We start from the raw sequence: 26,983 nt of genomic DNA, 5'->3' as shown, positions 1-26,983 counted from the left end.
ATTTTGATGGAGCGGGCATTTTGAGACACAGTGATACCTAACATGTTTGTGATTTTTACAGTTTATTTCGTTTTATATAATTTCTAGGGAAAGGGGGTTGTTTTGAATTTTAATTTTTTCTACTTTCTTTTTATTATTATTACTTTTTTACTATGTTTTCAATACCCTCTAGGGTACTTTAAGCCTAGATGATCTCTTCGCTCCTACCACATACTGCAATACTATGATATTTCTGTGTATGGCATTTTTACACATGATTCATTACAGTGTGCCACTGTCACTTTGTGTAGTACCAGCAGTAGTAGCGCTTTGAAAAGTGAATTTTCAATCCAGGTTTGCAGCTCCTGCAAGTGCTCTGGGTGGGTCTTTTTGCCTGAAGAGCTTTTCTGCTCTTCGCAATGAACTGCTCCACTGCCCCTCCCCTCTGCTGTGAGTGACAGCTGCAAGTATCTAACCAACAGCCCGATACAGCTCCTGGTAACAGAGGTGAGGGACTGTGGAGCAGCAGAGAGCAGAAAGCTCTTCAGGCTGAAAAGTCCCACCCAGAGCCTTTGCATGAACTGCAGAGCTGGATTATAACTCCATTTTTCACTGTCCTGCCACTACCTTATTATACAATCTGTACAGGTATGTATTTACAGCACTCCAGACCTGCTACCTAACACTATACTCTGCTTTGTATTGTCAAATTCGCTGACTGATGCCCTTTAAGCTTTTACCGAAAATTCTCCTTTAAATAAAGTCAGACTTCTATGTCTTGGACTGAATTTGCAATTTCCATGCATTGCATATATTATGTACTCTTCTTGCAGGTAAACAGTCTTCCTCGTCCCCTCTCGAACCTCTTAAACCTGACACGCTGCTGAAACTGACAGTAGGGGGTCTTACTGTCACCGTGCCGCACATCCCTACCGGCTCCAACAATCCGCAGGATCCTGCCTGTAGGGAAGCAGCAAATCACTTTTTTACGGAGCTAGGGTATTTCAAAGATGCAGCGTTCAGCGGACGTGATTTCGGGCACCTACGCGAGCACTTTCAGAGGGCTTGTCGGCTGAGTAATGTCAGGTAAGGGGCATGGAAAACTTAGTCTTTTTTATGTTACTAAATAAATAGAAGGCACAGATTTGCCAGAAAATCCTGAAATACTGCAGATTTCACACCAGCCAGTACCTGTGACTATACGCTGATAGTTACCGTTTTCTACAGTTATATTACCAGCTTGTCCAGCCACAGGATAACTTGCTGATCGGTGGTGGTCTTAGTGGTGGGACCCCCATGGATCATGTGGACGGGGGTCCGTTGTACCCCAAATGAACATAGCAGCCAGCCACCCATGCACCCTGCTGCTCTATAAAGCTATATGGTACTGATGAACACTGTGCTTGTCTCAGTCAGTGAATGAAGTAACAACAAGCATGTCCACCCTGCCACTCCACTTAAGCGGGGAGATCTTGAGCTCCCACCACTAGGGCACCCCTTTTCCCTTGTCAAGTTATCTGTTATCCTCTGGATAGGGAATAACGACTGGACAACCCCTTTAATGTGTTCTCTGTTCTTGTGTTGAGAATCTACAATTAGATAAGTCCATGCATCTCAACACTTTTAAGGGAGGACGTGCTGCCCACAAATAGACCTGTATGTACAATGTGACAGGTTCTTTCTTCGGATAATAGTACAACAGGTATGGAACAACATTCCTGAAGTCTATTGTAATAATGGCCACCATGTCAAAGCTGGAAAGTTCACATTGTGGACTCAAAGGTCCTGGGAGATCAGGTAGTAATAATACCGCAAATAGTGTGTCATGTATGATCCAAACCTGACATGACGGATGGGGACCATTAGCTATTGTCATAGATCGATTAAACCAGTTGGGTGACTCCAGGAGCTTGTTCGGCTTGTTGACCTGTCAGTGAGATTCGTCATACACATTAATAATAGAGGACGTGTAACCGATACACATCGGGATCACAGCCGGTCTGGATGGCTTTTACAAACGTACTTAAGCCTTGGCTGTGACTGCTGGCTGGGGATTTGAAGTACAGTGGAGACAACAGAGTCCATATTTGACCATATTCAACTTAAAGGGGATGCTTAAGTTTATTAAAAAAATATAGATGTGGCCTTGGGGAGGGGCTGTAAAAAAAATCAAAACAAAATAAACCTATACTTACCTTCTCCTATAATCATCGCTGCCGTCCGTTGGTTCCGTGTCCCGGGTTTGTCTACAGAGCCAGGCACACTCCGCTTTGACAACTTCTGCCCTCCGGGCACTCCCACCCGCCCCTGTCCCAGTGCCTGATAATTATATAAACTAATGCTGGACCAGGCACTGGGAGGAGTGATGGTCATGCCAGGCGGGTGGAAGTTGTGGGAGCGGGGCGCTCTTGCCTCTGTAAACAGATCGGGGCACGGGACAACGGGAACACCAGAGGAAGTAAGTATATATTTTGTTGTTTTGTTTTGTATTTTAAAGGCCACCAGTAGGTTTTTAATACACTTTGATTACCTATTCTAAAGATCGGTCATCAGTATCCAATTGGCGGGGGTCCTACACCCAGCACCACCTCCGATCAGCTAATGAACAGTTAATTTGTCTGTATGTATCAGTGTATTTCTGCATGGTTGTTTTTCATCCCATAAAACCTTCCTCTTTTGCAGAATCACAGCGCTGGCCGTTCAGCTAGTGGGTGAGCAGAGATCGGGTAAAGGAGTACAGCAGAGCAGTATTGACCTTAGTTGTGGGATGCTGGAGATTTTGGAATGTCTTTGGCAGGGAGGCCACACGTCCAGCAAGGATAAAGCCCCAGAATACACTGAGGTAGGTATGACGTAAGTGCTACCATTCCACAAAAAAACAAGCTCTAATATTGACAAGAAATGAAAAATTATTAACTTGTTAAAGGCCAGGATAAATGATATTAAAGAACAAACTCTCTCTAGTGTATAAGAAGTTCATCCCTGTTTATTGTCTTTGAAATTTTTAGAGCACAATTCAAGTCAATACAACTTCGAGGAAGGGGGCATCTTCCTTTCAAGTAGTAGCCTGCAATTCCCTTTTCCAATCTAAACGTTTGCATTAATAGTGTATAGTTTTGGACACTGTTTTTCTAGTTTAATATGAGTTTGTAGCATATTTCCTTACATGTGTCTTTATCTATGTTGAAGAGGGAGTCATTCCTGTAATAATATCTGCCATGTATAATTATGTTATCTTCCTTTTCTTTTGCCCTCAGCTCATGATTTTTAATAGTCCAGCTTCCTCGTCTCGCCCCTGCGCTCAAGTACATTACAAGAGGATTCACAGGACGCCATCCAGAGTGAGTGTCTTGTCAAGTATCTCTTTTTAAGGCAATAGCTTAAAAACCACTTTTGACCATATGATGAGATTGTTTTTGCTGTTGTTCTGTCTATAGGCAAACATTGATTTTGCTTTATAGAAAACCTAAAACTTGATAAGGCATAATCATTAGATCTTGCACCATAACTAATGCAGCTTGCAGCTGGCGAAGAGCCCAGTGGTCTTCATGGTTTGCACACTCTCGCTGCTGATTGACAGACTTCTCTATGCTACTGGACATGGAGAGAAATCTGTCAGCCAGTCGGAGCCTGTATTAGATGTCACACTGGCTGCGCTGGCTATTATCTCCAAAGATTAAGATTTTTTTACTAAAATTGCACATAATGGGCCAGTACACGTGCCAGTTGTGATATTCCCCACATTTTCACATGATCCATCAGATGATCTGCCTGGTGTAAAATTCTGCTGTAGCTTGTCATTGCCCAACACACTCCCTCCCCACTTGGCATGAGGGTGACTGGGGGTTGGCGGGGTCGTAAGTCCTTGATATTCGCCAGGATTTCTGACCTTTTCATAGCTTGTAGTCCAGAAAACTGGCAGACAAGCCATGACCAAATCACTCACCCCCTTTGTCTTTATTCACGTAACCATAGTTGAGTTTTGGTTTGTGTTTTTATTGTCTGAAAATGAACCTCATATTTTTTTAAAGGGGTATCCCACATAGCATATTCACAGGTAAGTCATAAATAGATTCAGGATCAGCTTTTATCTCTGGAACAAGGGTCTCATGACACTCTTCCCGCAGCTTGGCTCAATGGACAGTGTACCAGGCATGTGCGACCACTCTCCATTCAACTTTATGGGAGCAGCAAAAATACTTGATACTATGCTGGGGACACTCTCCATTCATTTAGCCTTGCTTTGGGAAGGAGGTCAGTCCAGATGGGGAAAACTCAGATCCATGAATAAATAGAGAAGGTTAGAGCCTAATGCATACATGACAGTGTTTTATCACTATTTTATTCTGCACCCAGAGTTGTTTGATCTTCCGCTGTTTCTGTAAACCATCTAACCCATAAAGTTTGACAACTTTTTGCTCTTTGAAAAATCTTCTGTTTATTCTTATTATAAAAATTTTCCGAGATAGTTTCTCACTACTTGTTCTGCTCTCCTTTGCCTCCTGTTATCTCGCTCTCAGAGTAGCCGAAAGAAGCAAGCGGTAAAGGTTAGCGCTGAAATCAGAGTGGAGTTGGAGGACTTTAAGACTGAGTTTGACCTCGGTCTCGTTGATCGGCTGGGGTCCCTCTTCCAAGATGACGCCATGAAAGAATCAAGCCCCCAAGGACACTTTGACTTGCACCTGGTAAAAAGCATTAAGCAGATTCATTCAATAAGTGTAGTGAGCTGGACTGGGTTACCCTATCACTTATGTTGTGTTTGTGTAGCTGTAGTCCTAACAGACCATCTAAATAAATCTCCGTCTTTTTGCTTTCTGTCTGTTCTGTAAAACAATGTCTTAAGTTGTTTGGATAAATGTTTTGCTGGTGAGAACAGGGAATATCTATGTTTCATTCTGATTTATTCTCTGTTGCCCTCCAAGCAAACTTTTGACAATGACTTACAACTGTATATGTCTGTGCCAAATTTAGCCTTATTGTTTTTCCTATGTCAGAGCGATGTGACTCCTGCTCCTGAAGAGGACACAGAGATCCACATATTGGCATCCAAAGCGCACATACATCTCCTGTTCCCAGTACCAGACTTAAGACCCAAGGCAGAGCGTCGATCATGGGCACAGAAGGCTGTAAGGAAGGAATGTCTCGAAATGGAAGTGTTGGATATGGAGATCAGTACGCACAGGAAGACTGGTACAGAAGAACCCAGCAAGATAGAGATAACATTCGGAGACCTTCATGGTAAGATAAAGTGCCGTGAGTATTAGAAAGTCTCTGAAAAGAAATCGGAGTGATGGCATTGGATTGGTTATTAAAGGTGATGGCCACTAATCCCAAGCCTTAACAGGGTCAGCCGTATTATACTTAACCTGTTAAAATTTGGGGTTTGACAGGTCACATGACCCCCAGAAGAAGGACACGTGTGATGTCCCGTGTTCTGCTAGCTGGTGGAGGGAACCAGCAGGACATGGGATTTCACAGGAAGCCCCTTCAACTCATGCTGCCCAGGGGGTCACATGACCCGTGGCTCACGGTTGCGTACCAGGTATTATATACAATAGATGAAGCTGGAAGCAGAACTCTCCATTCAATATGTGATGGTTATGATGGGTTACTGCAACTCAGGTTCCATTTATTTGTGATATAGTGCCAGAGGCAGCCAAAAACAACACCACAACACCAGCCAAACTGACTCTCCTCAACAGATGATGTTGGACAGGAGATGGTCATGTTAAATTTCAACAGTGGATTGCTTTCTTTCCGTCCTCCCCCATGTGTATCTGGGACTTTAGTTTTACAACATTTCACCATTGATCTTCTCACTAGCCAGGTGATAGTGAGTGTAAGTAAGGCTTATGTCATGTCTTTATAATCCATGTAGGTATATACTCCGATGGGATCAAATTACGTGTTCCATGTCTAAAGATCAGCAAAGGAATTGATCCTCTCGCCAAACCGGGTGGAAAAAAATGTATATTCCCCAGGTTAGTGGACATTGTGGTACCATAACCTACATATTACATACTGTTCTTAAAGGGAACCTGTGACCACATTTTTCACAAGTACAGTTAGTGCCAGGTTCCTATAGAGTCCTATTAACTAACTGATACCCTTCTTTTAGCTAAAAATTATTTCCCTCAGATCCCCATAAAATTAAAGTTATAAACTTCTGTGGCATCCAGGGATATGTACAGTGAGTGTGTGGGGTGTGTTGACTAATGTCATGTGACCAGGTTGACATCTCAAGCTCCTTTAGCCTCCATGCACATATCTGACCACATTAAATCACAGCAGCCTCCATGGACTTCTAATCCTCTCCATGCAGGCTGCTGTGGTTTCATGTGGTTAGATATTTGCATGGGGTACAGTTTGCTAATGTTAGGAGGCTTAAAGACCTGTGATGATGTCATCCTGGTGACATGATATTACTGCTGAGTAGGTATGGGAATGAGTTACTGGATATCGCTCTAGATATCCCTGGATACCAGACAAGTTTATAACCCTGATTTAATGGGGATCTGTGGGAAACTATTTTTATCTAAAAGAAGGGTGTCAGTAATTTAACAAGGCTCAATGGCAGTGATGGCGAACCTTTTAGAGACCAAGTGCCCAAACTACAACCAAAACCCACTTATTTATTGCAACGTGCCAGCACAGAAATTAAAGTAGTAATTTATTGCTACCTGTCCTACCCCAACTTTAAATCATATCATCAGACAGCAATACAGTTGAAAAATTGAGGGCAAATTTGGACTGTCATTGTAGCTTCTCACGAGGGTCCCCCTGTATAGGAAAAAACGTGGGGCCAACAGGAGCTCTAAAGATAATCAGCCCATTTCCACATGTTCTACCTTTTCCTGCGGTCCCAAGCAACCAAGATTGTGTTGCTTTAAAATAGCCCTGACAGCAGTATTTCTTGATTTGCCTGCGACTGCAGGAGGATTCTTTGAGTCCTGTCTGGTAAACTCTGTGCTGTGTTGATGACTTGGGTGCCCACAAACAGGGCCCTGAGTGCCACCTCTGGCACCCGTGCCATAGGTTCGCCACCACTGCTTTATGGGAACCTATCACTAGTTGTATTTGTGAAAAATGTGGTTCCCTGTATTAATGCAAGATTTTTAAGAAACCTTATACTTTTTTGTTTAGCATTTTAGTCACCATATTTCCAGAGAACAAAGCTTTTCCATGGGATCTGTGCCAGGACAAAATTGAAGACCCCGATCTTCCGTCTGTGGAAAGTCCTTGTGAATTAAAACAGCCCGATCCATCCCCTTTCTCATCTAAGAGGACAATGTTTGAAACTGAAGAGGTTAGCCGTGAAGTAGCAATTTGTTCTGTCTTAAGCTTTGTTTCCTGACCTAAAAGCGTTGTTTGGTTTCATTTTGGATTCAGTTTTGTCAATGGCATATGGCAGCAGCAGCAGCCACTCACTGGCCTCAATAGTACAACACTGAGGCCAGTGAGTGGCTGCTGCTGTCATATGCCATTGACAAATTTGAATCCAAATTGAAACCTTGAAACAATTGAAATTGGGACCTTTGGAAATCCTTGTGTACACACATGAGCAGAAAGCGGAGGATACAGGACAGGAGTTACACTGCTAAATCAGAAGGAAATGCCATGCTTGTGCTCCAGGTCCGCTGACATTATCTGTGTAAGGCATGGGCTACCAATGATCAATAAAAGTAATCGGTGAAGTTAAATTTGGTTTTGAAACACAATTCAAGCTCATGAGGGAGGAGCGAGTCCTGATGTGTTAGACCTAAACGTTTGCATTCAGGATCTACTGTAGCAATCCCTTGTATATCAACAAAACATTTATTTCTAGTCCCAGAACACCAAGAGTTTAGTTCTAAATGTGTCTGCATTCTCCCTGTTACACTACATTTGTGTTTCAAAGAAAAATAATAATAATAAAAAATTATTTATTTAAATAGTGCCTACAAATTCCACTGCACAGAGCTTGCCAATTCTGTCCCTGTCACCATGGGGCTCACAATATAATCACAGTCTAATCAACCTACTAGTATGTTTTTTGGAGCGTGGGAGCAAACTGGAGGACCCGGAGGAAACCCACGCAAACACGGAGAGCACATTCAAACTCTTTGCAGATGTTGACCTGGCTGGGACCTGAACCCAGGACCCCAGCACTGCAAGGCTGTAGTGCTACCCACTGAGCCACCATGCTGCAACATATGATGCACTTATTATTAGTTATGCCTCAACTTTATTTCCTCTCATTAATTTAGTTTTTTCTTTTTTTTATCTGTCTGGAAACACAGATGGTTATTCCAGCTGACCCAGAAGAGATGGCAGATTTCCAGCAAGTGACCCTTGAATCTTCGCAGTATAGACTTGAGGTCACTCTGCCCAGAGCTCACATATTCCTACCTAGCAAGGACATGTATGAAAACCTTTACAACAGGTATTGATGTTGGTCATATTGCCCCCACTAATTAATAACTTGGTCATATCTTATACTGAGTGGTCTTTTATTTTAGGTTGTGTAATGACCTGTTGATGTGGGAACCCATGTTTGAGTGTGATGCCCCCATGACGGACTCTCTGTTCCCTTCTGAGACCATGTCCACCCCTAGTTACCATCAGGACACTTTCCGCATGTGCAAGTCAGCATTCAGACTAGGTGAGTTCTGTGATCTGCCGATGATACACAATAATTCACGACTTAGAGGTCATTTTGCAGAACAAACAATGATGGTCCTTCAAAGGTTCTGAAATGGGTCTTTTACACATTTGTATTGAGAGCAGGAACTGATGTATGAGGAGTTCATGAGTGATGGGCCCTTTCAGTCTAAAATGTGGTGGATGGTTTGGGGGGCCATGGACCGTTTAGAAGGCTTGGGTCCCGGGCTAACAGCCAAACCACCTAGGTGACACTGGGTGTCACTAGGTCCAGAATGTAATAGCAATGACCTAATTATCCATTACCCGATCAACCAACACCTCCAGCTCCCATAGTTGTCGTAGGGGTCCCTAAGTTGTGCAGCAGACAGCAAGCCAAGGACCTCAAATGTACTTGAAACTATGTAGAGCTTTTCTATTAAACACTATATTTCCTCATGGATTATAAGTTCCCTTTAGGGTTGGGATGTCGGGATCCAACGGGGGGAGTGCCAACAATTTACGTCGCTGGAAGATGATATGAGGGACTTTTATAGGCAAGGGGGTGATGGGGATCTGTAACCCCCAATATACACCTACCAGGTCTCAGTCCAAACACCTTGTAAATGAGTTCCAAGATTAGATTCCAATAAGGACCAATGACCACACACAGCTGCAGGATCTGTGCATAGGCTTCCATCTGCTGTATAGGAGTAAGTGCTGAAGAATGACATACATCCCATGGTGCTAGAAGACCGCAGAGGACACTTGTGCAAAGCTGTGAGAAGCTGGCAGCATGGAGGTGGCTGCTTTGTGGCCATAGAAACCTTATTACTTTTCTACTGTCTACACATTCTATTGTTTCTCAACCATTTTGATCCATTTTTGCAAATCCTTGTCTTCTCTTTGTTTGTTTTTTGGCTTCCTCTTTACAGACTCGGACTCTGAAGATGAAGATTCCCATTTCTACTCGGTAGATGACACGGCAAGGATGAGAAAAGGCTCACATGGAAGTCAAAGCTTCTTGTCTGCCTCAGTCTCTATTTTGAAAGGACGTCTTACAGCTTGGACCGAGGCCAAGGTCACTCTCTTACTTCTCACTGCCTTACATTGCCTTCCTTTCCTACTTCTGCCAACGGTTCCTTTAGTTTCTGATAGAAAGCAAAGGTCATCATGAGTTCCCCCACCCCATTGTACTGCTATACAGTATAAGCAGACTCTAACATTATAGAATTCTTTATATGTGTCTTTATTGTTTCGTTATCCCCTTTTATACCATAGAATGAAGTAAACAAGAGGCAGGAGAGCCATCATGGTGAAGTCGTTCTGGATGTAGAAAATGGTCGGATTTTCAGTGTGTCCAAATACAAAGGCAAAGCAGACCTCAGCTATCTGTGTATCGAGTCTGATGTCGTATCCCTTTATCACAAAGGTAAATACACTGATGTAACAAGAATCAGAGAATCTGACACCCCAATGTGGCAATTACTATTCTGATTGTAACATTGGGGGACACAGCAGCATGGGTGTAGGCCCGGCTGTTAGGGGGCTGGCACTAGGCAGGAAAAAAGGTGTCAGCTCCCCTTCGGTGGGCTATGACCCTCACTTGAGGCCTTATGCTGCTCAGTTTTTAGCCTAGTCTCTGCAGTCAGCTATCGGTAGGGAAATCCGACACAGCCCGCGGTCATTCCCTGCCCCCCCCCCCCCACCCCCTCCCAGGCGGTTGAAGCCTCCTCAGCTCTTGGGCATCAAGCTTCAGTTGCCCAGTTGTGTAAGGCTGCCACCTGGGACTCTGTCCATACTTTCTCTAATGTCCTACGGTTCTGTATCCCCCAATGTTAGAATGTGACATTGGGATCTTTGTACTTGCTGTAAAATCCATTTCTCGTCGCTACACAACTTGCACCCTCTGCTTTACGTTATGTCCTATTCCGGACACTGGTTGTGTTTTTCCCGGGTTCATAACATGTTGTTCTGTTTATTTTTAGTTTATTTTAGCTCCAACTGCTGTTGAACCTATTGTTCAGCATGAGGACTAAGCCAACACCTCCTAGCCTTGAGCCAAAACAACGGGCGCTGATTGCCAATTGCGTGCATTTGCATACAAACGCATATGTGATGGTCCATGGGCCGCCCCAGTGCGTTTTTTATTCTGTTACAGAACTGAATCAAAACGCTAACGTGTGACACCACACTTAGATAAAGCAAATGATGATTTGTCATTTTCTTTTACAATTACTCATTAAATTTTCTGTGTTCCTTTATTTAATTTCGCAGCTTCCCTGGAAGATTATTTACCACCAAGCACTCTAGAAATTCCCACTTTTGTGCCACCAGCAAACTTGAACCCCACTATATACATCTCGGAAGAGGGAGTCTCTGCACAGCTGTCAGGAGCCCGAAAAGACAAGAGCCAGAAGATGCTCTCACTTTCTATCCGTATTGACCTGAATCTAGTGAAGAATGTGAAGGTATTGCACATCATGGGTTTGGTTGATCATGTAATATAAATTGTTGTATAGCGATCTATAAAGATTTAAATATCTACCCTGTTGCATGCGTGACTTTGTTTTCCAGGAATTCCTGGTGGCTTTGAGACTAGATGGTGCCACTTTACGTCACCACATGGCACTTCCAAATGAGAGCTGGCACAGTCAAGTAAGTTATCTCCATTCCATGTACCTAAAGGTGAACACACACTGATTCCAGCTGGACTGACTAACCATTTTATGTGTGTGGAGTTGTCCTAACTTTCCACTGATGTTGATGGATTTCAACATAACAGATTTGGGATTTCAACACAACGGATCTGTTGTACTTTTGAGAGATTATCTTCCTATTGTGAACACATGCAGTCTTGGCCAGGCTGTGTGTGCACGTGTTAAGGATCAAGAGAAGTAGCTGATGAAATGACCATCAAATGAAAGCCAGTTGAACATCATATATGTTTTATGAATGGTAACAAATGAAGGCTAATATGGCAAAAGGTTATAGAGTTTAAGCATCAAGCCAAAAACAGAGGTGATTAGTGAGAAGTACAACGGAGCTATTAATAAAATGGGAAGCACTAAACCTTTAGGAGGAGCATTAGTCTTAGTGAGCAGTTTATGCTACTACACTACCCTGATGCACAACGTATGCATTCTTGACAGAACCAACTGTGTGTGGGGTATTCGCGAATCATGAGTGTTTAGGTCACCATTGTTGAAATTGAATGGACTCTTATTTGAAGCTTTGCATTGAGTCTTTTCCCTATCCCCAGATCATGGATTTTCTGGACGTAGTCGATGATCCCATTTTGGGCTACAGTCCTCCTGCTGTTATCACTATACTACACACCCATCTCTTCAGCTGTGCTGTGGATTACAGGTAAGGCTGCATTCACACACATGTTTGGGGGACGTATATACGGCCGATGTACATCTCCCATACACTTCTCAGGCTTACGGCCCTGTACGGGGGCGGTACGGTGCAGCACACGTGCGGCACCGTATCGCTCCATAGCACGTAGAAAGATAGGACATGTCCTATCTTTCTTCATGATACGGCGCCGTGCGCTGTATAGTCATATGAAGAGGGGCAGGGGTGAGCTGCGCTCATCCCCTGCTCCTCTCCACAGCGCCGATGTATGCCCTCCGTACTACGGTAAGGCGGGCATACATCGTGTGCATGTAGCCTAATAAAGAGCATGTTCACCATTGTATACTATGTATTGTGTCTGTATCTATGTACAATGGACATAGAGGACACTATCTTAGGCCCCTTTCATACAAATATTTAGGGGATATCTGGCCGCACAATTTGGGGTCGGATATGTCTGTCACTGTAATGTACCGTTTCCGGGAAAAAGATGTAGCTTGCTCTATCCTTTCCTGTAAGTTCAACCGGGCACTAGGTGTCCCTATGTAAGAGCGGAGGTGAGCATCACTCATAACTTCGCCTCTCACTCCAAACATGTGCTACACCTGGGTCCTGGCCGGGGCATACCACCCGTTCGTGTGGCAGGGGCTTAGATGACGTAGTCCTTGATCTTGCATTCAGACAGTTTGAGCAGATAAAGGAAAGAAAAATTGAGACATAGCAAAATTTAGTTTTGATCCTGCATGTGTAAATCTTTTTAGTCAACGCATAATTGTGTAGTAAAATAATTGTATACCCATACGATTGACTCTCACAGCTTTCATATGCTTTTTACTAAGGTCTTATTGTAGCGTGTGCAATGGATATAATCGGAATGTGCACATTAATATCCAAGGGTTGCAGCTAGAGACTGTGTATAACAAGTAAAATGTATTTGAGTTTACAATATCCCGAAGACTTTGGATAAGTATAGCAGATTAGGACTGCGGGTATGTATAGGTTTATATAGGTGCCAGCATTGTAGAAACATTCCATGTCACAATATTTAAGAGATTTAGATGGTGTCCCCTGTAGTTCTTGCAGCAGTGGTACCGGGAGTCCTTGGCCCATTGTGCAGAGCTCTGTTGTTTTTGTATGTGGGACTATGTAATAGGACATGTCTTGGGGCATTGAAAGTCCTTATAATTCCATATTAATAATGAACAGATTCATTATAGATTATGCAGAAACATTTTAGAAACCCATATAAATATAAACTCTTTTCTCTCTCTCTTCAGACCACTCTACCTCCCTGTCAGAGTCCTCCTTACAGCAGAAACGTTTACTCTATCCAGCAACATAGTTGTGGACACCTCCACCTTCCTCCTCAGGTGAGCAATTCTTTTATTTCTATAGTGCAATCATATTCCATTTTACAGATCATGGGAGACATGTACAAGGACATTTAAAGAGCAATAACATGATCAGATGAAACGGTATTAGGGCCCTAATCGCAAAAGCTTACAATCTACGATGTGTAAATTGGGGTCAGTTCTCAAGCGGCAGAAAACTTAACATAGCAGTCGCTCATCTGATCTTCTTCACAGTTGTGAGTGGGGCAGTGAGAGATGAGGACCTATCTTTCTCTACGCCAGATACAATCCTTCTGGTGTAGTGCTGCCGGCAATTTTTCCAGTGGCATTTAAAGGGTTAATGCCCGCACTGATGGCAAGTATTAATTGCGGGGATGGAGGGGTTGAGCCGATCCCAGACCCAAACTTTTAATGACGTTTGGGGTCAAGTCCGGAGAGGGGGTGGTGGGGAGTTTGACCTGAACACGTAAAGTTTGGGTCCGGTCAAGACTAAATACTATATATAACACTATATAACACATTGCAATAATCCTAAAAATAAAATGCAGATCGCAGACATTGCAATGACAACTCGTCTGTACCCAAAGTTTGCTTCACAGGGAATGACAAGGGGAGAATCTCCTTCTGCTAAATAATATATACAGTGGCTGCTGTTGACTGTGGGGTCTATAGTGTCCAGTGTCTGGGATCGGGGATAATGATGTATCACTGCAGTTCTTACTGACTACTGGAACCTACTGGTACTGGCAGGGGACCATTGCCTGTACATACACCATCACTATTATGTAATATATCTAACGGCAGTTCTTGTGTCCTCACTGCATTATTTTTTCTTTTTTTTCCCCTTCATCTTCAGGTTTATTTTAGATGACTCCGCTCTCTACCTGTCAGATAAATGTGAAGCAGAGGTTACAGACCTAAAGAAAGGTATGGAAATATGTACTTCCCCAGTGATCTGCTCATCACACATCTCTTTGTGGGATGTAGTGAGCAATTGGGCAGGGAGTGGGGTCGTTTTTAAGGGAATGTAAAAACTGCTTTCTTTCCATGTTAATATATTTTATTTTTGTTTTTTTATGTCCTTATTAAAAGCATTTACTCAATTTTAATGTATTACTTCTTTACTGTTTTGGAACCTAATGTGTTCATTGATTTGTATAGCAAAGTAGATCAAGACAACTCAGTTTATTGAGTAAAGAACCACAAAATTGGCTTTTATGATCAATCTATTTAGTCCCTCCTTCTACATAACATACCTTTTGCATATAGGCCACTATGTACAATCTGCACAGCTCCTCCTGCCCTATAACATACATTCTGCAGATAGGACACTATGTACAATCTGCTCAGCTTCTCCTGCTCTATAACATGCTGCCTGCAGATAAGACACTATGTAGAATCTTCTCAGCTCCTCCTGCTCTATAACATACTGCCTGCAGGTAGGACACTGTGTACAATCTTCTCAGCTCATCCTGCTCTATAACATGCTACTTGCATAAAGTAAAGCAAATAGCACTAGTGCATGGTAAAGCAACTAAGCTACTGGGAGATATTTGTTTTTAGCTTTTGCTTTTAGTGGGACCTTGAACTTAACCCATTTCTAGATGTAAAACTTCAGCTTTGCACTTCCACTTGTTCTTTTCTGATTGTCCGATTCTTTGCCTTCAGATTATGTCTGTGTCCTGGATGTGGATCTCTTAGAGCTGGTCATCACTACTTGGAAAGGAAACTCCTCATCCAAACTGGTACGTATCTGATGATTGATCATGATGCCCAAACTCAGTCTCTTATTAGACTGGAAATTGATGCAAATTTTGTTGCAGAACATTCCAAATTTCCATTCATACCCAAGTTCTTATCCATGCAACCTCCAATTCCATCACTTCCTGTAATCTTTGGGCACCACAGAGAAGGTTTTATGCCATTTTGAGCATATTTGCAAAATAAGCAAACACACATCTGGGTTGTCAGGATCTCTGACAGCTACATGTTACTCCTCCATACCTTCCCGGATGCTCCGTTTTCCCACCCTTACATGGCTAGATGGGAAACCATTGTGGACACCCCAAATGATCAGGAAACTTGGCACCTAATATGACACAGAGCAGCACAAACTTTACTGTTCGTATCCTGTAAGGAAAACCAATACTAACTGCTATACCTGCTCCAATAGCCTATGCTGTGCCTTTTTTAAAATGACTTTTTTTCATACCAACTCATTTGTTTAAGGGGCGGCTGATCTATGCTTTTTTTAACATTAATTGGAAATCTAAATCAAAAACACTATTCTGTGGAGAAGAAGAGGAATCTTGGTGTCATATATCTATATGATGCTTGATATGATACAGAGTCCCTTCAATGTCCATGGAATGTAGTGCCCAGTGTGTGGTCCATGATACACAGACCAACCATGGTTGTGTGTTTTAGCTTTACATCGGGTAGGGCAGTGAATCATAATTCACTATATGTGTTCGGTTCAGTTGATCTAGTACAAAAAAAACATCATATTTCATACATGATATCTATACTGCATATCATTGTACCTCCCATTCCTATCCTCCATCCAGGCTCAACCTCTTTTTGAACTGCGATGCTCTAACAATGTCCTGCACATCCACACGTGCGCAGACTCCGGTGCCATGCTCGCCAACCTCACCCAGTATGTGATGAACAATGGAGATCTGCACTGCCCTCCAAAACCTGAGCCGCCCACGGAGATTGCAGGGCAGAAGCTACAGGTACTGCATAGACTTGTGAATATAACATATGGTTAATTATTATATCATCTGCTGCGATAATCCAAAATCTTACTTTTATCTTTTTCTCTTTAGTCCCTTTACATTCAGTGTTTAATAATAATAATCTTTATCTAGTGCCATCAAATTCTGCGGCGCTTAACAAATCAATTTTTATGGGAAGTCGGCTACTAGTTTTTTCTTTGTTTGCTTCTTCCTGTGTTACTAATAATGACACAGTGCTTGAAGTCAGAAGGATGCCCAGGAATAATTTGATATTAAGACAGCGGGGGGGACTGTCGACATCAGAGATCAGTCTCTGGAAAGCACAGCCCGATGTAATAAAGTCGTGCACGGCTGTTAGTGATTACTGGGTAGACCAAACTTATCAGTCGTGCGCCAGAAAAATACCGACAGTAATGAAGTGTGCGCCCAAATCTTACATGGACTGCGCCTTAATTTTGCTCTCTGACCAATTTTTTCCTGGTCTATTGTACACCTAAATTTGCGCCTAAAAATGCCGGCAAAATACATATAAATGTGACGGATAATGTGCAAAAGTTAGGCCACGCCCACTTGTGCCCAAAAAAAAACCCGGAGTTGTCAGGATAGTCGAAAACATCTGTCCTTTCTGGCGCAAACTCATTATAAATGATGTGCAACAATTCTGCGCCCAAAAAAACGTAAAATCAAGGCATTTTTTGGGCACAGATACGATAATACATGTCCCCCAGCATGTCTGGTATTCTTCCAGGGGAAAATAGAAGCTACAGACCCAGATGTGTGACATCACATGATCGGATTTCTGTCCAGCATTTATTTTAGTGATCAGCCCATCTCTACTAAACCACGTAGAAAGAACAGCTCTCTATTGACCGCACCCAGGATTTGAACTTTTAAGATAATGAAGATTAAAGGGGTTGTCTGTGGTATATGGGCACGCTTTTGCAAAAACAGTGCCACACATGACCATGGGTAGTGGCGGTATTGCAGCCCAGCTGTATAGAGATGAGTGCAGCTTGGCTGCGGTACCATTCACTACTGTAGTCCGGAGGGGAGCTGTATCTGGAAGAAAGCAGCCATGATTTATTTATTTATTTACGTAGCGTGCTGGTGATGAGCATGTGTATACGTGTTATATAATAGGGTATGTGCACGCTTACAGTCATAAGGTGTATTGGCAGACTGGAGAGGTTACGTATATTTCAGCACGATCCTATGAGATGTGTGTAGTATCCGGAGATCTGTGGTTTGCAGTGTTATCGGATAGAATACAATGTTCCGGCTCTTTGTACTAGTAGCTCTCGGTATCATGTAGGAACATGCTATGTAGAATAAATGTTTTAGTTTCTTGTATAAATAATGGAGATGTACGGTAAAATCATCTGCTATTACATTCCTGATGTTTTATTGGAGACATAACCTGTCTGCCGCTGCAGTCTGGGATTTCCCCCCCACCTTTTATTTTGGCGAACAACAAAGCCTCATGTGACCTCCGATGATAAACAGCGTCTTGACGGGCATCCAAATTCAGAGGATACACACTCCCAAATTCCATACTGTGATGTTTTGCGGCTTTAGCCTCCTGGGTTCTGGCACTGGTAGTCCAAACACTTCCTTCCAAGTAATATCATTCATCTAAGTGTGATAAACACATTGACATTTAAGGCCATTTTGAAAAACCAAGACTGGGATTTTATCTTTTTAGGGAGTGGTGAAAAAACTGTATTACTCCTCATATTGGCTGCGGCTTTTCACATCGATGGACAACTTTATCCAGTTTATCTTATATCTTGAACTCCGGGGAGATTTATCAGAAGTGTCTGAGATAAAACTGTTCTAGTTGCCCATGGAAACCAATCAGAGCTCAGCTTTTATTTTATAAACAGCTCTGGGAAAATGAAAGCTGAGCCCTGATTGGTTTCCATGGGCAACTAGAACAGTTCTGCTCTCAGACACGTCTAATAAATCTCCCCCAAATGAAAAGTGAAATATTGTATTAACAACACGGTAACATTTAGTCAGTACATTTTTTGGGCTTTGCTCATAAAGAACCATTTCTGGGTACGCAGCTCCCACCCACACTCAATTGAACTCAAGTTTCTGTGGGTTTCCTCCGGGTCCTCCGGTTTCCTCCCACACTCCAAAACATACTGGTAGGTTTATTATATTGTGATCCTCATGGGGGACAGGGACTGATTTGGCAAGATCTCTGCAGCGCTGCGTAATGTGTTTGTGATATATAAATAAAAAAATATTATTTGGCTTCCTATTAAAAATAAAAACAGACAGAAAAAACATTACCCTAGTTTAAACATGAGTGTCCCACTGAGGACAAGGACCACAAGGAGTTTTTCATTTTCTTCTCCATCTGGCCCAGACCACCATGATGAGTGCAGAGTTTACTACTTTTGCATATTCATATCTAATTCAAACTGTTGACCAAATCCCAGACCTACTGATCACACACCAGACAATGCTCCATAAATAAGTTTTAAAAATTAACAAACTGCTTATACTCACCTCTCTCCGCACTCCTGATCTCCTGCCTGTCACTGCTGGTACCTGTACATGTACTTTTGCAAACTCTTAGCTCTGTCTCCCCACAACTTCTTCTCCATTCTGTCTTCAGCTGCCAGATTCCTTTTAAAGGGGTTGTCCACCTCCGGCAAATAATTGATATGGTTTGTGTAATGAAAAGTTAGACAGTTTTTTCCAATATACTTTTGGTATTAATTCCTCCCAGTTTTCTAGATTTCTTCTTGCAGTCATTGATAGAAAACTTCATTGTTTACCTTCTGCGGATGAATGCTGGTCCCCGGTGATGTGATGTCACACAGGTGCACGGTTCGTTATATCCCTGGTCATGTGATATCACACAGGTGCACGGTTCGTTATATCCCTGGTCATGTGATATCACACAGGTGCACGGTTCGTTATATCCCTGGTCATGTGATGTCACGCAGGTGCACGGCTCGTTATATATACCTGGTCATGGGATGTCACACATGTGCACGGTTCGTTATATACCTAGTCATGTGATGTCACACAGGTTCACAGCTCATTACATCCCTGGTCATGTGAAGTCACACAGGTATACAGCTCGCTATAACACAGGGCTTAAATTACTTTCTGTGATATTACGAGCCGTGCATATGTGTGATATCACATGACGAGCGTCCGGTTTTATCCACAGTAAGTACAAATTGAACTTTCTATAGAATGACAGCAAGTATAAATCTAGAAAACCACGAGGAACTAATAAAGTATATTGGAGAACTGGATAACTTTTAATTGCAGAAACAATATCACTTATTAGGTGAAAGTGGACAACCCCTTTAAGCACAACCTCATTGGTCAGTCTTTAGCAGCAAATAAAAAGTCATAGTCCTATATAGTCCCCCTGTGTTCTCTGTACGGTATACACAATGGATTCATGAACATGCAGAATGGTGTACATGATGGGGGCAGTAGTATCCCTGGTTTAGTATTTATTGTTCATTTCTGGGTTTAATGGTCCTTCAGACTTTAAGACAAGGTGGTCTCAGACTCATCTATAACACCGCGGCCTCCATTGGGTGCAGGCGGACTTTCCTTCGCTCGGTCTGTGGGCTGATGCAACAAAGAGTTATTTCAAGTGGTGATGGATAAAGGAGACCCGCTCCCCGGGGGGATGATTACTTCTCCTGGTGATGTCATCTATTGGGAGCCATTAGTGGCTAGTACTGATGTCATGCTAATAAAATCTCACAACATCTGGCCATGGTTAAAATACTTCAGCTTTGCCAAATGTTGTTATTTTTCCTGTCTCTACCTCTGATGAGTCCATTGAAAGATGAGTAGCAGCGACCTTGTCCTCCTGTCAGCCTCATTGACCTCCTGCAGTAGCCCTCGTTGTATTCCTACCATTGTAAATGTGCGTGTTAGATAATACAGCCAAGTCATTCAGTATCGGCTGAGTTCATGTTCTCCAGAGGCTTCTCAGTTGTGAAATTGCTGCTAAATGAAGACTCGTATTATGATTTACGGATCTGTGTATATGATCTGTGTAAGGATGATCCGGCTCCTCCTACAGACAGGTTTAGGAATTGCATGGCGGAGTCATCCTGATTATAAGTTCTGTAGACTTCTGGATCTGTTCTTTGTGTTGATACCGGAGCTTGAGTCTCGATCAGCTGATGGATGAGGGTTCTGAGATCCCCCAAATGTTATATTTATATAGTTCATTAATACCACTTCTGCATTCACACTGTCGTATGGGGGACGTATATACGTCCCCCATAGACAGCAATGGGCCGCACAGTGCCGTACAGGAGCAGTACGGTGCTGCAAAAGTGTGGCACCGTTCCGTACCCTGTGAAAAGATAGGACATGTCCTATTTTTTCTCGGAATATGGCGCTGTGCCCCATGTTACTCCATGGAGAGGGGCGGGGGTGAGCAGTGTTCACTCTCACCTCCTCTCCCTGGCGCTGGCGTGTGCCCTCTGTGCTACGGTATTGGGGGCACACGTCAGTGTGAATGTAGCCTTAGGCTTCATTCATACCATGTTTTTACCTCTGTTGTAAACATATATCAGGAGGATTCCCCACGTATCCTTAGGGCGCAGTCATATGTTCCACTCGTGTTGCGTTTCCAAACACTAGCACACGGGGGCGAGCCAGATCTCATATTTGTTTCCCGTAAACCGCATGTGATCAGTAACCAGCACCCGATGTCTTGCATTTAAACAATACAAGACACCAGGTGCTGGTTACCGATTGCACTGGAAACGCATATGCAATGCTGAGCCCCGCCACCCGTGCGCAAGAGTTGCATTAGGAAACACAACTCTAGCAGAACGTGTGACCACTTAATACAGAGAACAGCAGTATATACCACTACATGTTTATACATTGGCAAACGTCTTCTGGTTTGGCTCCTCCTCCTGCTTTCAGCGAACATCGGAAGTAGACAGTGATTGGCTGCTGCTGATGTTCAGGGTGTCTACTGAAAACTGTAACTGTCCTTATACACACAGAGTGTACCCGCAGCGGAGGCCAGGGATGGATGCCATAAAGTTGCGTCTGTTCCCCAGAAGCTATTATGGCCTCCACTGAGCGTATACTATTCTCTCCTGCTCTTTTACTTCCATTGTTACCTGCTGGACGCAACATATACTGATCAGACAGAAGGAAACAGGATGCCCCCATCTACCAGTACAAGTCTATGGACACCTTCAGTGTATATACGCTAGAAGCCTGGTCTACAAAAACAACTTGTGAATATAGCTTTATTTAAAAGAGAATAGATTGGTGGAAAATTACCTTTAAAGGGCATCTACCACCAGGATGAAACACTGTATATAAATGAGCCTAAAGGGCTCCAGGCTACATTAACACCTATGGAACTTGGATCCCCTTAGGCTCATTTGCATACAGTCCTTTATCCTGGTTGTAGATGCCCTTTAAGTTGGTCTTAAACTTCAGATAACTATATCCAGTTGCCCCAGGAGTGCATGTGGATTATGAGGGTGCATGTGGATTAGGAGGGTGCTGTCACATGATCATGTTTTGATTCCTTTTTGTAACTGTAAGCCAACTGGCCAATCCTCTCTCCAGACGTCTGGAAGCTCCTTATACATTATATACGTAATATTTACTGGCAGCTTTGATTTACAAATGATACGGTAGATGTGAATGATTAAGTCAGACACACATCCAGGAAGCCACACTTACCTGTGTATACATCCTCTCTCTGAGTATTTGGCGGATGTATTTCCATATGTCCATAAAGGTCTCATCAGTTTCCTTATGTACATTGTATCTGTAATGTAAGAATAGTTCTGCATATGATACTAGGGGTGAAATGAGGGGTGTATCCTAATGGATAGCATTGTAGGGCACTTGTGAGCGGATCTTTTGATCTGGTCCGAATGTAATTCCCCTTTAGACGGCCCCATACACCCGCACGCCTGGTCCTGATAAGTCTGTGGGGGTCATTTACTAAGGGCCCGAATCACGTTTTTTCTGCGATTTACCTGAATTTTTCCGTTTTGCGGCGATTTTCCCTGTATTGCCCCGGGTTTTTGTCGCACGCGATCGGCATGCACGCGACAGGAGGGGGGGGGGGGGGGGGGGGGAGTGTCCTGCGCTTACCTGCTCCCGGCTTGGTGAACTTCAGTGCACTCTGACGAACTTCAGCGCAGCAGCGACACCTAGTGGACATCGGGGGAACTGCCTTAGTGAATCACCGGAAGACACAGAACGCGGCGCTGGATAGCGACAGGACCGGGTAAGTAAATGTGCCCCTGTGAGTGCCGTTTATCTAGGATTTTTATTAACATTTGCTCCAGTGTTATAGAACATTTCTATGTCTTACTATTCACCTTACACCTGGTGTAAAGCTGTTGCAGTCTCTCCATTACTCCAGATGTGTAAGGAAGCACAAGGAATTCTCTATTTATTTTCACATTCCTCAGTTTTTTTTGTTTTTTTTTTTTGTTCCTCCCTTTTTCAAAGGAATTTGTTAGGTTGAAGCCGTTTTGGCAGAGGCAGTGATTCCTCTGCTTGTCCGAGCTGAACAACCTCCCGTTATGTAGATGTCATGTTATCTTCGACTACTAGTTTGTGTCTTTTTGCAACATTTTAAAGACCTGTGAATCAACACCTTTTATTGAAGACTGCAACAGATATCCTTCTCAATATTAACTGGTTGTAGAAAAATCTGATTTTTTTGGTGCTTTAACTTTTCAGATGGCAAAAATATTTTTCATATTAATGCAAATAAGCTGCTCGGCGCTCAATGGGCGGGGCATATTTGTTTTCTTCTTTCTCTGCTTACCCTCCCCAACCAGTAGCACCAGTGTTCAGAACCACAAGCAGTTGATGCAACCCGAAAGGTGAAATTATTATCTTTAATATGACACCAGCAGCATGTTTCTAGGTGCTACAGACCCAACGATAGAGGTGTCGGAAGTCGCACTTTAACTGCATCTTGAAAACTTACCCGAGGCAAAGCATGACTCTTCTCTGCTCATTTTCACATGACTTTGGGGGGGATTTTTTTAAAGGTTACAAACAAAATTTCACATATAAGAGGGAATGATCCAAAGCACATTTCATACCCTACCTTAGGGGGCTGGTAAAATCTGCTGACTGGTTCTCTTTAAGTGTCAAAATAACCAAATGAACTTTATTAATATTCGTTTTTTCTCTTTCAGCCTCCAGAAGGGCCATCTTCACTACCTCCATGTTTTCCTGCAGAAACTGCTCAAATTAACCAAGGAGACCTGACCGATGCCCTCATAGACCCAGGACGGAGCAGCAAAGAGCACTCGGAGACAGGTGGGTATAGGTGACAGGAACCTGTAAACTTTGGAATTTTATATATTACAGAAAATGCATAATAGAGCTATTTTATCAGGGACACGATTTCAAGGACATTTAGCATCAGGATGAAGGATTGTAAATCAAGTGCACTTACATGCAGGTGTGTGCTCCCCTGACAGGGTCTGCTCTTATTTTAGCTACGGTGAATCTAAAAAAATGGATTTACAAATTATGCAAATGAGTCTGAGCGGCTCTGTACTCCGTAGATGTTAATGTAGCCTGGAGTACCTTAGGCTCATTTGCATAACCTTTTAAGCCTATTTTTTGTAAAAACAAGGGCATAAGAAGCTAAAATAAGAGCAGGTCCTGCCTGAGGGGTAACACACATGCATGTAAGTGTGCTTGGTTCACGTTCTGTGTTCCTGATTTATATTTTTTTTTTTCCTGACGCACTTCTATGCTTTTTCGACACTTATTGGGTCCATCATTTTTACTTCCTGGATCGCAAGATTGAGACCTGCTTGTGCCCAGTCAGTTATGGAAATGGAGGGCAAGTATAGGGTCATCCGTATTGTACGTATCCTGATAAAGTTTCTCAGAAGCCATTGGTCTCATGACCTGCTGACAGCAAGGCTCAGGACTTCCTGTGATGTCTCATGTCTTGCTGGCTTCCTGCAGATGGAGGGGGCCATGCAGTCATTACTGTATGACCTGTTATAACCAGTCCCATATCAGTGGTTGGTAGGGGTGTGCTAAGGACATCTGAACACCCCAACCAGTGATATGGGAGTGGTTATCACGGAGGAGGTTGTTTGCCAGAAGCCAGCCGTGGTCCTGCTGGCGGCAGGTCATGTGACCCGCTCCTAGGATGAGGATGAGTATAAAATAGGTAATCCTATTAGGGTCTTATACTTAACCTGGTAAAGTTTTATATTTTTTGGCCATCCACTTTAAACCTATTAGAATACATGTTTATGTTATGTTAAGTCCAATCCTTTGATTCCTAATGAAATGAGCTGGAGGTATCCCCCAGATATATCGCCCCCACATATTAGTATAACCTGCATATTTGGCTGAGCTATATACGTAGGGGATGGTAGAGATGTATTCACACACTGGTTGCAGGAATTTTTGCATCACTCCATTGGTCCCATTCACCTGAATGTGCATGAACATTTACAAGCCCCATTCGGGGTCAGCTTGCACCCCCCTATTTAGATTTGGCTAAGGTTTGATAACCAGGCAGCCTATAAGTAATTTGTTTTTATCCATTTAAATCCAGGCGATCCATTTCTTCGTCAGAATTCCCCGATATCCGTTTACCTATTTCCTGAAGAAGTTTCCGCAGCGCATAAAACCACGACAATCCACCCATCGCCTCCACCTCCCGATTCACATCTGTCGCAGGAAAGTCTGGGGGGCTCCGATACCAGTGGAGACAGTGAACTGACAGACACAGACGACTTCTGTATTCTCGATGCCCCCGGAATCGGGGTGCCAGTGAGTATAAACCACACTCTATAGAAAACTTGGGGAAATGTAGTATTTTTTTTATTACAGAGTAGATAAGTGACTTCTAGTGTCAGGTGGATATCTCTCAGTCTCGTATATTTTTCCACAGCCAAAAGATGGAGAACCCGTGGTGAGAAAACTGGTAGACAGTCCAATTTCGGTGAAGGATGGACACTTTTCACGCCCACTTGGCAGCACAGACTTGTTGAAGGCTCCAGCTAAATTTCCTGTGCCTGAGACACGTATAGTCCTAAGGGAGATCTCTGTGGTATGGCATTTATATGGAGGAAAGGACTTTGGCAGCAGCCGACCCAATTCTGCAAGGGCGCAGTCACCAAGGTATGGATCCCGGGTATGGAGGGAGAGGCAGCAGCTGGATCCCGGGTATGGAGGGAGAGGCAGCAGCTGGATCCCGGGTATGGAGGGAGAGGCAGCAGCTGGATCCCGGGTATGGAGGGAGAGGCAGCAGCTGGATCCCGGGTATGGAGGGAGAGGCAGCAGCCGGATCCCGGGTATGGAGGGAGAGGCAGCAGCCGGATCCCGGGTATGGAGGGAGAGGCAGCAGCCGGATCCCGGGTATGGAGGGAGAGGCAGCAGCCGGATCCCGGGTATGGAGGGAGAGGCAGCAGCCGGATCCCGGGTATGGAGGGAGAGGCAGCAGCCGGATCCCGGGTATGGAGGGAGAGGCAGCAGCCGGATCCCGGGTATGGAGGGAGAGGCAGCAGCCGGATCCCGGGTATGGAGGGAGAGGCAGCAGCCGGATCCCGGGTATGGAGGGAGAGGCAGCAGCCGGATCCCGGGTATGGAGGGAGAGGCAGCAGCCGGATCCCGGGTATGGAGGGAGAGGCAGCAGCCGGATCCCGGGTATGGAGGGAGAGGCAGCAGCCGGATCCCGGGTATGGAGGGAGAGGCAGCAGCCGGATCCCGGGTATGGAGGGAGAGGCAGCAGCCGGATCCCGGGTATGGAGGGAGAGGCAGCAGCTGGATCCCGGGTATGGAGGGAGAGGCAGCAGCTGGATCCCGGGTATGGAGGGAGAGGCAGCAGCTGGATCCCGGGTATGGAGGGAGAGGCAGCAGCTGGATCCCGGGTATGGAGGGAGAGGCAGCAGCTGGATCCCGGGTATGGAGGGAGAGGCAGCAGCTGGATCCCGGGTATGGAGGGAGAGGCAGCAGCTGGATCCCGGGTATGGAGGGAGAGGCAGCAGCTGGATCCCGGGGAGGGAGGGAGAGGCAGCAGCTGGATCCCGGGGAGGGAGGGAGAGGCAGCAGCTGGATCCCGGGGAGGGAGGGAGAGGCAGCAGCTGGATCCCGGGGAGGGAGGGAGAGGCAGCAGCTGGATCCCGGGGAGGGAGGGAGAGGCAGCAGCTGGATCCCGGGGAGGGAGGGAGAGGCAGCAGCTGGATCCCGGGGATGGAGGGAGAGGCAGCAGCTGGATCCCGGGTAGGGAGGGAGAGGCAGCAGCTGGATCCCGGGTAGGGAGGGAGAGGCAGCAGCTGGATCCCGGGGAGGGAGGGAGAGGCAGCAGCTGGATCCCGGGGAGGGAGGGAGAGGCAGCAGCTGGATCCCGGGGAGGGAGGGAGAGGCAGCAGCTGGATCCCGGGGAGGGAGGGAGAGGCAGCAGCTGGATCCCGGGGAGGGAGGGAGAGGCAGCAGCTGGATCCCGGGGAGGGAGGGAGAGGCAGCAGCTGGATCCCGGGGAGGGAGGGAGAGGCAGCAGCTGGATCCCGGGGAGGGAGGGAGAGGCAGCAGCTGGATCCCGGGGAGGGAGGGAGAGGCAGCAGCTGGATCCCGGGTAGGGAGGGAGAGGCAGCAGCTGGATCCCGGGTAGGGAGGGAGAGGCAGCAGCTGGATCCCGGGTAGGGAGGGAGAGGCAGCAGCTGGATCCCGGGGAGGGAGGGAGGGAGAGGCAGCAGCTGGATCCCGGGGATGGAGGGAGAGGCAGCAGCTGGATCCCGGGTAGGGAGGGAGAGGCAGCAGCTGGATCCTGGGTATGGAGGGAGAGGCAGCAGCTGGATCCCGGGTTAGGGAGGGAGGGAGAGGCAGCAGCTGGATCCCGGGTTAGGGAGGGAGAAGCAGCAGCCGTATCCCGGGGAGGGAGGGAGACGCAGCAGCCGTATC

The 26,983-nt window shown here is 44.8% G+C and overlaps 1 protein-coding gene across 3 annotated transcripts in view; it reads left to right on the top strand.

Annotated features, from left to right (window-relative positions):
- The window catches only part of ATG2A (autophagy related 2A), a 53,461-nt gene that overhangs the window by 17,520 nt on the left and 8,958 nt on the right, over positions 1-26,983 (top strand). For all 3 annotated transcript variants that reach the window (XM_072118291.1, XM_072118293.1, XM_072118292.1), the window contains exons 11-31: positions 813-1,065; positions 2,662-2,821; positions 3,237-3,320; positions 4,500-4,664; positions 4,974-5,217; positions 5,858-5,960; positions 7,123-7,285; positions 8,259-8,401; positions 8,478-8,620; positions 9,534-9,679; positions 9,880-10,030; positions 10,876-11,069; positions 11,176-11,256; positions 11,861-11,967; positions 13,236-13,328; positions 14,167-14,237; positions 14,979-15,055; positions 15,878-16,048; positions 23,245-23,368; positions 24,636-24,853; positions 24,975-25,204. In XM_072118291.1, the coding sequence (XP_071974392.1) occupies positions 813-1,065; positions 2,662-2,821; positions 3,237-3,320; positions 4,500-4,664; positions 4,974-5,217; positions 5,858-5,960; positions 7,123-7,285; positions 8,259-8,401; positions 8,478-8,620; positions 9,534-9,679; positions 9,880-10,030; positions 10,876-11,069; positions 11,176-11,256; positions 11,861-11,967; positions 13,236-13,328; positions 14,167-14,237; positions 14,979-15,055; positions 15,878-16,048; positions 23,245-23,368; positions 24,636-24,853; positions 24,975-25,204 (3,121 nt within the window). The remainder of the gene's footprint in view (positions 1-812; positions 1,066-2,661; positions 2,822-3,236; positions 3,321-4,499; positions 4,665-4,973; positions 5,218-5,857; positions 5,961-7,122; positions 7,286-8,258; positions 8,402-8,477; positions 8,621-9,533; positions 9,680-9,879; positions 10,031-10,875; positions 11,070-11,175; positions 11,257-11,860; positions 11,968-13,235; positions 13,329-14,166; positions 14,238-14,978; positions 15,056-15,877; positions 16,049-23,244; positions 23,369-24,635; positions 24,854-24,974; positions 25,205-26,983) is intronic.

Source organism: Engystomops pustulosus, chromosome 7 (genome assembly GCF_040894005.1).
Source record: "Engystomops pustulosus chromosome 7, aEngPut4.maternal, whole genome shotgun sequence".
NCBI lineage: Eukaryota > Metazoa > Chordata > Amphibia > Anura > Leptodactylidae > Engystomops > Engystomops pustulosus.
Note: the sequence above shows the minus strand (reverse complement) of the source record. Positions and strands in the feature narration are given on the sequence as shown.